The sequence below is a fragment of the Scomber japonicus genome, chromosome 19, assembly GCF_027409825.1.
Source record: "Scomber japonicus isolate fScoJap1 chromosome 19, fScoJap1.pri, whole genome shotgun sequence".
Taxonomy (NCBI): domain Eukaryota; kingdom Metazoa; phylum Chordata; class Actinopteri; order Scombriformes; family Scombridae; genus Scomber; species Scomber japonicus.
This window is the reverse complement of record NC_070596.1, coordinates 30625520-30639964: the sequence shown is the minus strand read 5'-3', so window position 1 is coordinate 30639964 and position 14445 is coordinate 30625520. Positions and strand designations below refer to the sequence as shown.

General features: G+C 46.5%; 1 protein-coding gene across 1 annotated transcript in view; it reads right to left on the bottom strand.

Moving 5' to 3' along the window:
• gfra2b (GDNF family receptor alpha 2b) overlaps window positions 1-14445 on the bottom strand; it is a gene marked incomplete at its 5' end in the record, with an annotated part of 80921 nt that overhangs the window by 54228 nt on the left and 12248 nt on the right. The window contains 3 exons of the mRNA XM_053339569.1: window positions 3850-4037; window positions 8069-8209; window positions 10220-10329. Of these exons, the coding sequence (XP_053195544.1) occupies window positions 3850-4037; window positions 8069-8209; window positions 10220-10329 (439 nt within the window). The remainder of the gene's footprint in view (window positions 1-3849; window positions 4038-8068; window positions 8210-10219; window positions 10330-14445) is intronic.

Sequence of the window (14445 nt, the reverse complement as noted above, 5' to 3'; positions counted from 1 at the left end):
AGAGAGACTCAGAGTGAGGAGTGAGGAGACTAAAATAAGAGAGAGAGAGGAAGGAGAGGAGAGAGAGGAAGGAGAGGAGGAGAGAGAGAGAGAGGAAGGAGAGGAGAGAGGAAGGTGAGGAGAGAGGAAGGAGAGAGAGAGAGGAAGGAGGGGAGAGAGGAAGGTGAGGAGAGAGGAAGGAGAGAGAGAGAGGAAGGAGAGAGAGAGAGGAAGGAGAGGAGAGAGGAAGGTGAGGAGAGAGGAAGGAGAGAGAGAGAGGAAGGAGGGAGAGGAAGGAGAGGAGAGAGGAAAAGGAGAGAGAGGAAGGAGAGGAGAGAGAGGAGAGAGAGGAAGGTGAGGAGAGAGGAAGGAGAGGAGAGAGAGGAAGGAGGGAGAGGAAGGTGAGGAGAGGAAGGAGGAGAGAGAGGAAGGAGAGAGAGGAAGGAGAGGAGAGAGGAATGAGAGGGAGGAGAGGAGAGATAGAGAAGGAAGAGGAAGGAGAGGAGAGAGAGGAAGGAGAGAGAGGAAGGAGAGAGAGGAGAGAGGAAGGGCGAGCTATGACGGTCAGAGAGACTCAGAGCTCAAAGTGAGGAGACTAAAATAAGAGAGAGAGAGGAAGGAGAGAGAGGAGAGAGGAAAAGGAGAGAGAGGAAGGAGAGGAGAGAGAAGAAGGAGAGGAAGGAGAGGAGAGAGAGGAAGGAGAGAGAGGAGAGAGAGGAAGGAGAGGAGGAGAGAGAGGAAGGAGAGGAGAGAGAGAGAGGAAGAGGAGGAAGGAGAGGAGAGAGAGGAAGGAGAGGAGAGAGAGAGAGGAAGGAGAGAGAGGAAGGAGAGGAGAGAGGGGAAGGAGAGAGAGGAAGGAGAGGAGAGAGAGGAAGGGCGAGCTATGACGGTCAGAGAGACTCAGAGCTATCAAAGTGAGGAGACTAAAATAAGAGAGAGAGAGAGAGAGAGGAAGGAGAGAGAGAGGAAGGAGAGAGAGAGGAAGGAGAGAGAGGAAGAGAGAGAGAGGAAGGTGGGGAGAGAGGAAGGTGAGGAGAGAGGAAGGAGAGAGAGAGAGGAAGGTGAGGAGAGAGGAAGGTGAGGAGAGAGGAAGGAGAGGAGAGAGAGGAAGGAGAGAGAGTGAGGAAGGCGAGGAGAGAGAGGAAGGTGAGGAGAGAAGAAGGAGAGAGAGAGAGGAAGGTGAGGAGAGAGGAAGGTGAGGAGAGAGGAAGGAGAGGAGAGAGAGGAAGGAGAGAGAGAGAGGAAGGCGAGGAGAGAGAGGAAGGAGAGGAGGAGAGAGAGGAAGGAGAGAGGAAGGAGAGAGAGAGAGGAAGGTGAGGAGAGAGGAAGGTGAGGAGAGAGGAAGGAGAGAGAGAGAGGAATGAGAGGAAGGAGAGGAGAGAGAGAGAAGGAAGAGGAAGGAGAGGAGAGAGAGGAAGAGAGAGAGAGGAAGAGAGAGAGGAAGGAGAGGAGAGAGAGGAAGGAGAGGAGAAAGGAAGGGCGAGCTATGACGGTCAGAGAGACTCAGAGACTCAAAGTGAGGAGACTAAAATAAGAGAGAGAGAGGAAGGAGAGGAGGAGAGAGAGGAAGGAGAGAGAGAGGAAGGAGAGAAGGAGAGAGAGGAAGGAGAGGAGAGAGGAAGGAGAGGAGAGAGGAAAAGGAGAGAGAGGAAGGAGAGGAGAGAGAGGAGAAGGAGAGGAGAGAGAGGAGAAGGAGAGGAGAGAGAGGAAGGAGAGAGAGGAGAGAGAGGAAGGAGAGGAGAGAGGGGAAGGAGAGGAGAGAGAGGAAGAAGAGGAGAGAGAGGAGTGGAGAGAGAGGAAGGAGAGGAGAGAGAGAGAAGGAGAGGAGAGAGAGGAAGGAGAGAGAGGAGAGAGAGGAAGGAGAGGAGAGAGGGGAAGGAGAGGAGAGAGAGGAAAGAGAGGAGAGAGGAAGGAGAGGAGAGAGAGGAAGGAGAGAGAGGAAGGAGAGGAGAGAGAGGAAGGAGAGGAGAGAGGAATGAGGGAAGGAGAGAGAGGAGAGAGAGGATGGAGGAGAGGAGAGAGAGGAAGGAGAGAGAGGAGAGAGAGGAAGGAGAGAGAGGAGAGATAGAGAAGGAAGAGGAAGGAGAGGAGAGAGAGGAAGGAGAGAGAGAGGAAGGAGAGGAGAGAGAGGAAGGAGAGGAGGAGAGAGAGGAAGGAGAGGAGAGAGGAAGGAGAGAAGGAGAGGAAGGAGAGGAGAGAGAGGAAGGAGAGGAGAGAGGAAGGAGGGAGAGGAAGGAGAGGAGAGGAGGAGAGAGAGGAAGGAGAGAGAGAGGAAGGAGAGAAGGAGAGGAAGAAGAGGAGAGAGGAAGGGCGAGCTATGACGGTCAGAGAGACTAAAATAGGATTTCCCCCCCAGCGGGAACAGCGTCCTTCTATTGGTCGTCTGCCGCTCTCCTAATGCTGCTGAAATCAAAGCAACACATTTACCAACGTTACAACATCTCTGTTTGTCATTCAGCCTCAACACTTCAAACCAGAAGCTTTCTTTCTCTTTCTTTTTTTTTTTTCTAGTCGCTGCTCCTCATCTCCTTGTCTCCTCGTCTCCTTGTTCTCTGCGTTTGAAGGGCAGAACAGACAATAACACGCAACACTTTCTGTGTTGAACAGAAACGGAGGAATTTGTTCTCCAGGCTACAGGAGCCCCCCCCGCCCCCCCCAAAAAATAAGTTAATCTTCCTCTGACTGAACTTTGAACTCGTCCTTTAATGGCTTCACTCGAGTCAAGGAAGGAAAGGAAGAAGGAAGGAAGCTTCTGTTCATTCTGACTATTAAAACATCTCTAATGTTCTTCCAGTGTTCAGTCATTTAAAGTCTCTGATCATCTTCTATTGAGCTTCATCAGTCTGAGTTACTATAGTTATTATAGTTACTATGGTAACAGTGTGAGTTACTATAGTTATTATAGTTACTATGGTAACAGTGTGAGTTACTATAGTTATTATAGTTACTATGGTAACAGTGTGAGTTAGTCATATCAGTGATATCTGACACATTTACAGTCTGTTTAGCATCACATTCCCTCTTAGTGTTTCCTTTCCTTCCTTCCTTCCTTCCTTCCTTCCTTCCTTCCTCCCTTCCTTCCTCCTTTCCTTCCTTCCTTCCTTCCTCCCTCCTTTCCTTCTTTCCTTCCTTCCTTCCTTTGCTCCCTTACATCCTTCCTTCCATCCTTCCTTCCACCCTTACTTCCTTCCTCCCTCCTTTCCTTCCTTCTTCTGATGGAAAGTAAGAGAGCTACTGGACTTTTGAACGGCTTGTTTAACTTTAAAACACTTCCAGACGCTTCAGTTGACAAGTCAAAAGTAAAATGCAACCTGTGTCAAACGGAGTTTAACTACCACCGGAGTACGTGGAGTTTGAGTTAGCACCTCCATGCTAAACACCCAGGTGCAGCCAAGCCAGCCTCAGCTCCACCAAAGGACCATTTTGGAGTGTGGGAGTCGCAGCAGAGCCGTGATTGATTCCCAGTTAAGACACTCTGGTAAGAAATGCTTTACATTATGGGCTTAAAACTGCCTTCAAATGGAAAATAACAGGATTTTAAACATGACATTCAAAACGCCATTAATTGTGATTAACTATGGAAATTCTGCGATTAATCTCGATTAAAAAAATTAATCGTTTGACAGCCCTAGTTAATAGGTTGTCTCCATTCAAAGCAGACCTCTCAAGCAGTTCACACGCCACACCGGACATTTCTCATGCTGAGAAAGTTGTCTATTATAACTGACATATTTAAATAAAGAAAAAAAAATTCAAAACTTTACAAAAGCCCACGGCCCATCGTGCTTGGGGCCCTGGTACACTATTCCAGTCCCCCCCCCCCCCCCCCCCCGACACTTCGACACCTGTGATCCCGGCAGGTAGACTCACCTGCAGGTTGGCGCAGGTGGAGAACATGCAGGCGCTGTCTAAGGGTTTGATGGCGTTGCCGTGGAGAGAGGGGGCGGGCTTGGAGATGATCGGCGGCTGGACGACGGGGGGGAAGAAGGTGGCTGACGGCTCGGTGACAAGCAGAGCTCCGTCTTCTGAGCCGTAACCAAACGACTGGATGGCGTTTTCTGTGAGAGGAGAGAAAAGAAAAGAAGAGAAGAAGAAGAAGAAGAGTCAGAAAGAAGAGAAGAAGAAGAGAGAGACGAGACTCGTTAAAGACACTAATAGTCAAATTACACCATGACGACTAAATGATCGAGTCAAGGAAGGAAGGGAGAGAGGAAGGGAGGAAAGGAGGAAGGAAGGAAGGGAGGTAAGGAAAGGAAAGGAAAGAAGGGAGGAAGAAGGAAGGGAAAGGAGGGAGGAAGGAGTGAGGGAGAAAGAGGGATGGAGGAAAGGAAAGAAGGAAGGGAGGAAGGAGGAAGAAGGAAGGAAGGGAGGAAGAATGAAGGGAAAGGAGGGAGGAAGGAGTGAGGGAGAAAGAGGGATGGAGGAAAGGAAAGAAGGAAGGGGGGAAAGGAAAGAAAGGAGGGAGGGAGGGAGGAAAAAGAAAGGAAAGGAGGGAGGGAGGAAGAAGAAAGGAAAGGAGGGAGGGAGGAAGAAGGAAGGAAAGGAGGGAGGAAGTAAGGGAGGAAAGGAAAAAAGGGAGGAAAGGAAAAAAGGGAGGAAAGGAGAGAGGAAGGAAAGAAGGGAAGAAAGCAAAGAAGGAAGGGAGGAAAGAAGGGAGGAGGGAAGAAGAAAGGGAGGGAGGGAGGAAGAAGGAAGGAAAGGGGGAAGGAAGGGAGGAAGAAGGAAGGAAAGGAGAGAGGAAGGAAAGAAGGGAAGAAAGCAAAGAAGGAAGGGAGGAAAGAAGGAAGGAAAGATGGAAGGAAGGAAGGAAGGAAAGCGGGCCTGTTCAGTAAATGATTAATGATGAAACCACTCAACATGAAGCGGCTGCCTCTCGGCCTCGGCGGCTTCAGACTGATTCTCATGTGAAGATGACTGAAGGTTATCGCTGCGTCGTCATGACTACCGCTCTTAAAAGCATGTGACTGTTTCTGCGTCGTCATGGCTACCGCTCTTAAAATCATGTGACTGTTTCTGCGTCGTCATGACTACAGCTCTTAAAAGCATGTGACTGTTTCTGCGTCGTCATAGCTACCGCTCTTAAAAGCATGTGACTGTTTCTGCGTCGTCATAGCTACCGCTCTTAAAAGCTTGTGACTGTTTCTGCGTCGTCATAGCTACCGCTCTTAAAAGCTTGTGACTGTTTCTGCGTCGTCATAGCTACAGCTCTTAAAAGCATGTGACTGTTTCTGCGTCGTCATGACTACCGCTCTTAAAAGCTTGTGACTGTTTCTGCGTCGTCATAGCTACCGCTCTTAAAAGCTTGTGACTGTTTCTGCGTCGTCATGACTACAGCTCTTAAAAGCATGTGACGGCATGCAGAGGAGGAAAGTTTAGTTTTCTAAAGGAAGAAATTAAATAAATGACCTGCTGGGTTGTTATTTACCTACCACTGATTCACTTTAGATCTCAACACTGAACAACATCAAATACATTATGATCAAATAAAAGGAAGGAAGGAAGGATGGAAGGAAGGAAGGAAGGAAGGAAGGGAGAACGGACTAATGGAAGACAGGAAGGAAAGATGAAAGGAAGGAAGGACATGAAGACAGGAAGGAAGGAAGGAAAGGCCCACTTTCCTTCCTTCTTTCCTTCCTTCCATTAGTCCGTTCTCCCTTTCTTCCTTCCTTCCTTCCTTCCTGTCTTCTTTTCCTCCCTTCCTGTTTTCCTTCCTTCCTCTCATCTTTCCTTCCTTCCTTCCTTCCTTTCTTCCTTCCTTCCTTCCTTCCTGTCTTCTTTTCCTCCCTTCCTGTTTTCCTTCCTTCCTCTCATCTTTCCTTCCTTCCTCTCATCTTTCCTTCCTGTCTTCTTTTCTAACCTTTCTTTCTCTCCTCTTTCCTTTCATCTTTTCCTTCCTGCCTTCCATTAGTCCGTTCTCCCTTCCTTCCTTCTTTCCTTCCTTCCTTCTTTCCTTCCTTATATTAGTCCATTCTCCCTTTCTTCCATCCTTCCTTCCTTTCTTCCTTCTGTCCTTCCCTCCTTCTTTTACTCCCTTCCTTCCTTCCATCTTTTTAATGATCCAACCTACATGAGCTCACACACACTCCTCTTGTTCTCGTGAGTTTGGAGGATTTTAGTTTCACATGTACAGAAGCAAGCAGAGAGTGACTCACTGAGGCAGCTGTTCCTTCCTTCCTTCCTTCCTTCCTTCCATACATCCTTCCTTCTGTCCTTCCTTCCTTCCTTCCATCTTTCCTTCCTCTATCCATCCTTTCTGTCTTCTTTCCCTCATCTGTCCTGCTTTCCTACCATCTTTTCTTTCCTTCCTTCCTTCCTTCCTTTAGTCCGTCCTTCCTTCTTTCCTTTCTCCCTGCCTTCCTTCCTTCCTTCCATTAGTCCGTTCTCCCTCCCTTCCTTCCTCCCTTCCTTCCCTCCTTCCTCCTTCCAATCCGGCCTACATGAGCTCTCGTGAGTTTGGAGGATTTTTAGTTTGACATGTAGGAACCAAACTGAGAGTTTCTAACCTTTCTTTCTTTCCTCTTTCCTTCCATCTTTTCCTTCCTTCCTTCCTTCCTTCCTTCCTTCCATCTTTTTAATGATCCTACCTACATGAGCTCTCTTGTTCTGGTGAGTTTGGAGAGTTTTAGTTTCACATGTAGAGAATCAAGCAAAGAGTGACTCACTGAGGCAGCTGTTTCTTTCTTCCTTCCTTCCTTCCTTCCTTCATTCCTTCCTTCCTTCCTTCCGTCCTTCCTTCCTTCCTTCCTTCCTTCCTTCCTTCCTTCATTCCTTTCTGTCTTTCTTCCCTCATCTGTCCTGCTTTCCTACCATCTTTTCCTTCCTTTAGTCCGTCCGTCCTTCCTTCTTTCCTTCCTCCCTGCCTTCCTTCCTTCCTTCCTTCCATTAGTCCGTTCTCCCTCCCTTCTTTCCTCCCTTCCTTCCCTCCTTCCTCCTCCCAATCCGGCCTACATGAGCTCTCGTGAGTTTGGAGGATTTTTAGTTTCACATGTAGAGAACCAAACTGAGAGTTTCTAACCTTTCTTTCCTTCCATCTTTTCCTTTCTTCCTTCCTTCCTTCCTTCACTACTCACACACTCCTCGACTTGTTCTCGTGAGTTTGGAGGATTTTTAGTTTGACATGTAGGAAGCAAGCAGAGAGTGACTCACTGAGGCAGCTGTTCCTTCCTTCCTTCCTTCCTTCCTTCCTTCCTGTCCTTCCTTCCTGTCTTCATGTCCTTCCTTCCTTCCTTCCTTCCTTCCTTCCTGTCTTCATGTCCTTCCTTCCTTCCTTCCTTCCTGTCTTCATGTCATTCCTTCCTTCCTTCCATTAGTCCGTTCTCCCTTTCTTCCTTCCTTCCTTCCTTCCTGTCTTCATGTCCTTCCTTCCTTCCTTCCATTAGTCCGTTCTCCATTTCTTCCTTCCTTCCTTCCTTCATTCCTTCCTTATATTAGTCCATTCTCCCTTCCTTCCTTCCTTCCTTCATTCCTTCCTTATATTAGTCCATTCTCCCTTTCTTCCATCCTTCCTTGTTCCCCTCCTTCCTTCCTTCCTTGCCTCCTTCTTTTCCTTCCTTCCTTCCTTCCTTCCCTCCTTTCTCCTTCCAATCCGGCCTACATGAGCTCACACTCTTCTTGTTCTCGTGAATTTGGAGGAATTTTAGTTTCACATGTAGGAACCAAACTGAGAGTTTCTAACCTTTCTTTCCTTCCATCTTTTCCTTTCTTTCTTCCTTTACTGCTCACACACACTCCTCCTCTTGTTCTGGTGAGTTTGGAGTGTTTTTAGTTTGACATGTAGGAAGCAAGCAGAGAGTGACTCACTGAGGCAGCTGTTCCTTCCTTCCTTCCTTCCTTCCTTCCATACATCCTTCCTTCTGTCCTTCCTTCCTTCCTTCCATCTTTCCTTCCTCTATCCTTCCTTTCTGTCTTCCTTCCCTCATCTGTCCTGCTTTCCTACCATCTTTTCTTTCCTTCCTTCCTTCCTTCCTTCCTTCCTTCCTTTAGTCCGTCCTTCCTTCTTTCCTTCCTCCCTTCCTTCCTTCCTTCTTGTTCTGGTGAGTTTGGAGGATTTTTAGTTTGACATGTAGGAACCAAGCAGAGAGTGACTCACTGAGGCAGCTGTTGTGTGTGAAGTCTCGGTGGAAAGCGTCACACTCCCTCTCGTGACTGCCGGTGCTCCTGCAGCTGCACCACAGGCTCAGAGTGATGTTGGACGGACTGCTGTCACTGTAGTTGGGCGTTACATCTGAACCTGAGAGAGAGGGAGGGGGGAGGAGGGGGGAGGGAGAGAGAGAGAGATAGAGAGGGAGGGAGAGAGAGAGGGAGGGAGAGAGGGAGGGAGAGACAGAGGGAGAGAGAGAGGGAGAGAGAGAGAGAGACAAAGAGAGAGACATTGAGAGAGAGAAAGAGAGAGAGAGAGAGGGAGAGAGAGAGAGAGCGAGAGAGAGAGAAGAGTTAATGTTGGGGAAGAATAAAAATTAGGATGGAGATTAAAGCCATGAAGAAAGGTGAAGAGGATTTCTGCAAAAAAAAAAAGTTCATTCCTTCTTCCCCTCCTTCCTTCCCTTCTCCTTCCTTCCTTCCTTCCTTCCTTCTTTTCCTTCCTCCTTTCCTTCCCCCTCTCAAACTGACGCTTGTTTTATTACAGGAGTCTGAACTCTTTCCATCAGAGCTCAAATCATCTGAACACGAACAGAAACACGGAGTAAGAACCGGCTGAAAGGTCATTCTGCTTGTTTCATTACACGTTCCTGTATCAGAGGTCTATGGAGTGACATCATCAGCTCGGAGTGACATCATCAGCTCGGAGTGACATCATCAGCTCTCTCTGTTCTAACTCAATATATTAGTTAACCTCTTCCACTAGACACAAAACCCTCATTTAAATATTGCTGTTGTCCTCTAGTCAAGGAAGGAAGGAAGGAAGAAGGAAGGAAAGGAGAGAGGAAGAAGGAAGGAAAGGAGGAATGAAGGAAGAAGGAAGGAAAGGAGGAAGGAAGAAGGAAGGAAAGGAGGAGGGAAGGGAGGAAGAAGGAAGGACGGATGAAAGGAGGGAAGGACGGAGGAAGGAAGGTAGGAGGGAGGAAGGAAGAAGGAAGGAAAGGAGGGAGGGAGGAAGGAAAGTAGAAGGAAAGGAGGGAGGAAGGAAGAAGGAAGGAAAGGAGGGAGGAAGGAAGGATCCTTCCTCCTTTCCTTCCTTCCCTCTTTCCCTCCTTCCTCCCTCCTTTCCTTCTACTTTCCTTCCTCCCTTCTTCCTTTGTCCTTTCCTTCCTTCTTCCCTTCCTTCTTCCTTCCTTCCTTCCTCCCTCCGTCCTCCCTTCCTTCCTTGACTCGAGGGTTAAGCTGCTGGTAGTAGATGTTTCTGTGATGATCCTGAAGATGCAAAGATGAGACGAATCAGCTGTTCTTTCACAATAAAAGCCTGAATCACAGGAAGTGATTTTAGTATTCATCTGCTTCTCTGTATAGTAGTTTAGTTGTGTAGTTGTATTTGTGTAATTCCCAGTGTGTGTGTGTGTGTGTGTGTGTGTGTGTGTGTGTGTGTGTGTGTGTGTGTGTGTGTGTGTGTGTGGTATATAGTGTGTATTTATTCATGCTGTGTGTCTTTAGATAGAGTATATTTATTATTTACTCTGAGAGCTCGACTCAGTGAGCTCCTCACAGGAATCATAATGTATCTGAGCCATGTTTCTATAACTAATAAAACCTCTGTGTGTGTGTGTGTGTGTGTGTGTGTGTGTGTGTGTATGTGTGTGTGTGTGTGTTTCGACCTCGTCTGAACTTCTCTTACATCTCTCTGAGTCTGCTTGTTGTGCTTTTGGCTTCAAACCTGCCAGCGTGTCGACACTTTGCCGTCTGTCTCTGTGAGAAGAAGCAGGTGTCAGATGTTTCGCCTCCTTCGCTGGGAATCATCCAAAGATTCAACTCTCACTTTCTTTTTTCTTTTTTTTTCTTTCTTTCTTTTTTTGGGCAGAAGTCAGGAAGTAAAAGATAAAAAACATGAGGAGAAAAATATTTCAAAATAAAACAGGAACTTAAAAAGTCCAGACAGGATTCTTTTCCTTCCTTTCCTTCCTTCCTTCTTCCCTCCTTTCCTTCCTAAATTCCTTCCTTCTTCCCTCCTTCCTTTCCTTCCTTCCTTCCTCCCTCCTTCCTTTCCTTCCTTCTTCCTCCCTTCCTTCCTCCCTCCCTCCTTCCTTTCCTTCCTTCTTCCCTCCTTTCCTTCCTACCTTCCTTCCTTTAAGGTTAATATAAGACTTACCGATGAGGCCGACGTAGGACATGAGGCAGCCGTGGTAGTTGTCGTGAGGGCAGCTGGTGACGGTGTGAGGAGTCATCTGACAGTTCATGTGGAAATCAGCGAGCCGAGACCTGCGATGACATCACGAAGAGAAAAACAGTCATCGTCACAGGGAGGAAGATTTAAGGAGAGGAAACGTTGAACTAATTAACTAATACTTCTTAAAAATGTGAAAATAAACGTATGAATAACTTCACACATTCTTTTTTTTTGTGGACCCAGCATCGAAGGTAGGAAGGAAGAAGGAAGGGAGAAAGAAAGGAAGGAAGGGAAGGAGGGAGGGAGGAAAGAAGGGAGAAAGGATGGAAAGAAGGTATGAGGGAGGAAGTAAAGAAGGTATGAGGGAGGGATGGAGGAAGGAAAGAAAGAAGGACAGAGGAAAGAATGAAAGAGAGAAGGTGGAGGGAGGAAAGAAAGGAAAAGGAGACAGGAGGGAGGGAAGAAGGACAGAAGGAAAGAAGGAAGTGAAGAAGGACAGAAGCAAGGAGGGAAGGAAGGAAGTAGGGAGGGATGGAAGAAAGGAAGGAAGGACGGATGGAAGGAAAGAAGGAAGGAAGGACGGATGGAAGGAAGGACGGAAGGAAGGAAGAAAGGACAGATGGAAGGAAGGAAGGAAGTGAAGAAGGACAGCAAGGAGGGAAGGAAGGAAGGAAGAAAGGACGGATGGAAGGAAGGAAGGAAGGAAGGAAGAAGGGAGAAGGGAAGGAGGGAGGAAGAAGGAAAGAAAGAGAGGAAATAAGGAACTGTCAAAACAGACGGGGTCAATTTGACCTGGGAGGACGACAGGAAGTGCTCTTATTCTGAAGGATCTAATGGTCGGTATGAACAGGAGGAATCATTACAGGGTGTCTAAGGAAGGAAGGGAAGGGGGGAGGGAGGAAGGAAGGAAGGACAAAAGGAAGGAATAAAGAAAGAAAGAGAGGGAGGAAAGAAGGAACAGTCAAAACAGACGGGGTCAATTGGACCCGGGAGGACTCTTATTCTGAAGGATCTAATTGTGAAGGCTCTTATTTTGAAGGATCTAATGGTCAGTATGAACAGGAGGAATCATTACAAACTGTGAACTCTCTCTCCTAGTGAGAGCTGGAACCTTTTGTCCTATAAAAGGCTGAATCATAGTTTGAGGAGATTATCTTTGCGTTTCTGCAGCACACGTGTCTCTCTCCTCCCGTAACCACGACGACGCGCATATGTTAATGCACGAGAAACTGTCACAGGCAATAACTGTACAGCTGCTCGGCTTAATCTACTGCCTGTCCTACTTTCACTGTTTCACCACCGTGCTGTCTCCTCGCTCCTCTTCCTTCCTCTCTTCCTTTCTTTCTTTCTTTCTTTCTTTGTCTCCCTCGCTCTGCTCTTTAAGTCCTGAGCCTCTCGCTCTCTCTCTCTGTCTCTCTCTCTCTCTCTCTCTCCCTCTCTCCCTCTCTCCCTCTCTCTCTCTCTCTCTCTCTCTCTCTCTCTCTCTCTCTCTCTCTCTCTCTGTGTTTTGAGGAGCAGAGAACAGACAGAAAACGAGGAGGTGGAGGTGTGTGTGTGTGACAGAGAGAGAGAGACTGTGTGTGTGTGTGTGTGTGTGAGCTTAATACACTTACAGCTCACTCACACACACACACACACACACATAAGTGTTAGTGTTTGCTTGTCTGTCAGCTGCAGAGTGATATAGTTTGACAAGCTTGAGCGCCTGTGCATTTGACTTTCACACAGAGGTCAGTAATGTGTGTGTGTGTGTGTGTGTGTGTGTGTGTGTGTGTGTGTGCGTGTGTGTGTGTGTGTGTGTAGTTGGGTGTTGGACTGCTTGAGTAATCCTGGCAACGATGTCAACCCGAGACAAAAGACACAACTATAATCCACACAGACAAACACACACACACACACACACACACACACACACACACACACACACACACACAGTCTCTCTCTCTCTCTCTGTGACACACACACACACACACATGTCCACACACACACACACACACACACACACAGTCTCTCTCTCTCTCTGTGACACACAAACACACACACACACACACACACACACACACAGTCTCTCTCTCTCTCTGTGACACATACACACATACACACACACACACACACACACACACACACATGTCCACACACACACACACACACAGTTAACAGACACACTGGGTGACACCTTCACCCTTGGCCTGTCAGAGTGACTCAGTGTGACTCAGATGGTTGAAGAGTCGACCGCTGTGAGTTCGTGTTTGGCAGACAAACGTTTATTTTACAAGAAACACGACGACACGTTTCAGACGACTGAAACAAACGTCAACTGCTTTCAAAGTCTGCAGCTGACGGAGGAAAAGGGAAGGAAGGGAAGGAAAGGAGGGAGGAAAGTCTTCACTGACGGAGGAAAAGGGAAGGAAGGAAGGAAGGAAAGGAGGGAGGAAAGTCTTCACTGACGGAGGAAAAGGGAAGGAAGGAAGGAAGGAAAGGAGGGAGGAAAGTCTTCACTGACGGAGGAAAAGGGAAGGAAGGAAGGAAGGAAAGGAGGGAGGAAAGTCTTCACTGACGGAGGAAAAGGGAAGGAAGGAAGGAAGGAAAGGAGGGAGGAAAGTCTTCACTGACGGAGGAAAAGGGAAGGAAGGAAGGAAGGAAAGGAGGGAGGAAAGTCTTCACTGACGGAGGAAAAGCAGCTGAAAATGATTTTTTTTAAATAACAATAGTACACGTGTGTCGCTGTCAGTGTGATGATGAGAAAGAGGGAAGGAATGAAAGGAGTAAGGAGGGATGGAGGAAAAGACGAAAAGAGGAAGGAGGGAGGGAAGGAAGGAAGGAAGGAAGGAAGGGTGGAAGGAAGGAAGGAAGGAAGGAAGGAAAGGAGGAAGGAATGAGTAAAAGGAAGGAAGGAAGGAAGGAAATGAGTAAGGAAGGAAAGAAGGAAGGAAGGAATGAGTAAAAGGAAGGAATGAGTAAAAGGAAGGAAGTAAGGAAAAGAGTAAGGAGGGAGGGAGGAAAAGAGGAAGGAAGTAAGGAAGGAAGGAAAGGAGGAAGGACTGAGTAAAAGGAAGGAAGGAAGGAAAAGAGTAAGGAAGGAAGGAAGGAAGGAAGGAAGGAAGGAAAGAAGGAAGGAAGGAAGGAAGGAATGAGTAAGGGGAAGGAAGGAAGGAAGGAAAGAAGGAAGGAAGGAAGGAAGGAAGGAAAGGAGGGAGGAAAGTCTTCACTGACGGAATAAAAGCAGCTGAAAATGATTTTTTTAAATAAGAATAGTACACGTGTGTCGCTGTCAGTATTTTGAAGAGTTTGTTTCTTTACTTTGGAGAGTTTATTCCTTTTATTTTGAAGAGTTAGTTATCTTATTTTGAAGAGTTTGTTTCTTTTATTTTGAAGAGTTAGTTATCTTATTTTGAAGAGTTTGTTACATGTAATAGTTTTAGTGTTAGAATCAATAGAGAATCTGCAGAGTGCAACACATGATTATTCTCACTGTTCATTAATGTGCAGATTATTTTACAGATTCATAATTTGGTCCATAAAACATAAAACAAAAGGAAAAGGTTGAAAATGCCTCTTTGGTGTCATCAAGGCTGCACAACTAAATGTTTAAAACCAACAAAACAGGTTTAATTTCCAGATCGAGCGACTAATTCTAATGTTTTTTTGGTTGTTTTTGGGGGGATTTCAGACGCACGAAACATCTTTAAACAAACATCAACTGCTGTTCAACGTCTGCGTCTGGTTGACTAAAAGCAGCTAAAGATGATTTTATAATAATTAAAGTGAATCTGCTGCTTATGAGTGAAACACATGATGATTTTCATTACTGATGAATCTACAGATATTCTTCTTCATAATCATTTGGTCTATAAACCAGCAGGAAAAGGTTAAACATGCCTCTTAAAATCAATAAAACATATTTATCCCCAGCTGATTAGTCACATGATGCATTTAAACGTATATTTATGTGAATATGTTTTTTAGTCTCTCGGGGAAGTCGAGGTTAGAAACTGCAGCTCGTTAAATGTAGTTTTTTTTAATGCTGCAATTAAATTTATTTTCTTTTTTTACTCGCTGTGAACTGGAGAAAAACAGGAAACTATTAAAAATGCATATCCAGGCTGGACTCTACAAATGACAGGCTTTAATTAATGATCAGCTGGTTTAATGAGTTAACGGCTCTTATAGGAGAGAGATGACTCCAGACCCTAACCCAGTAAACGCTC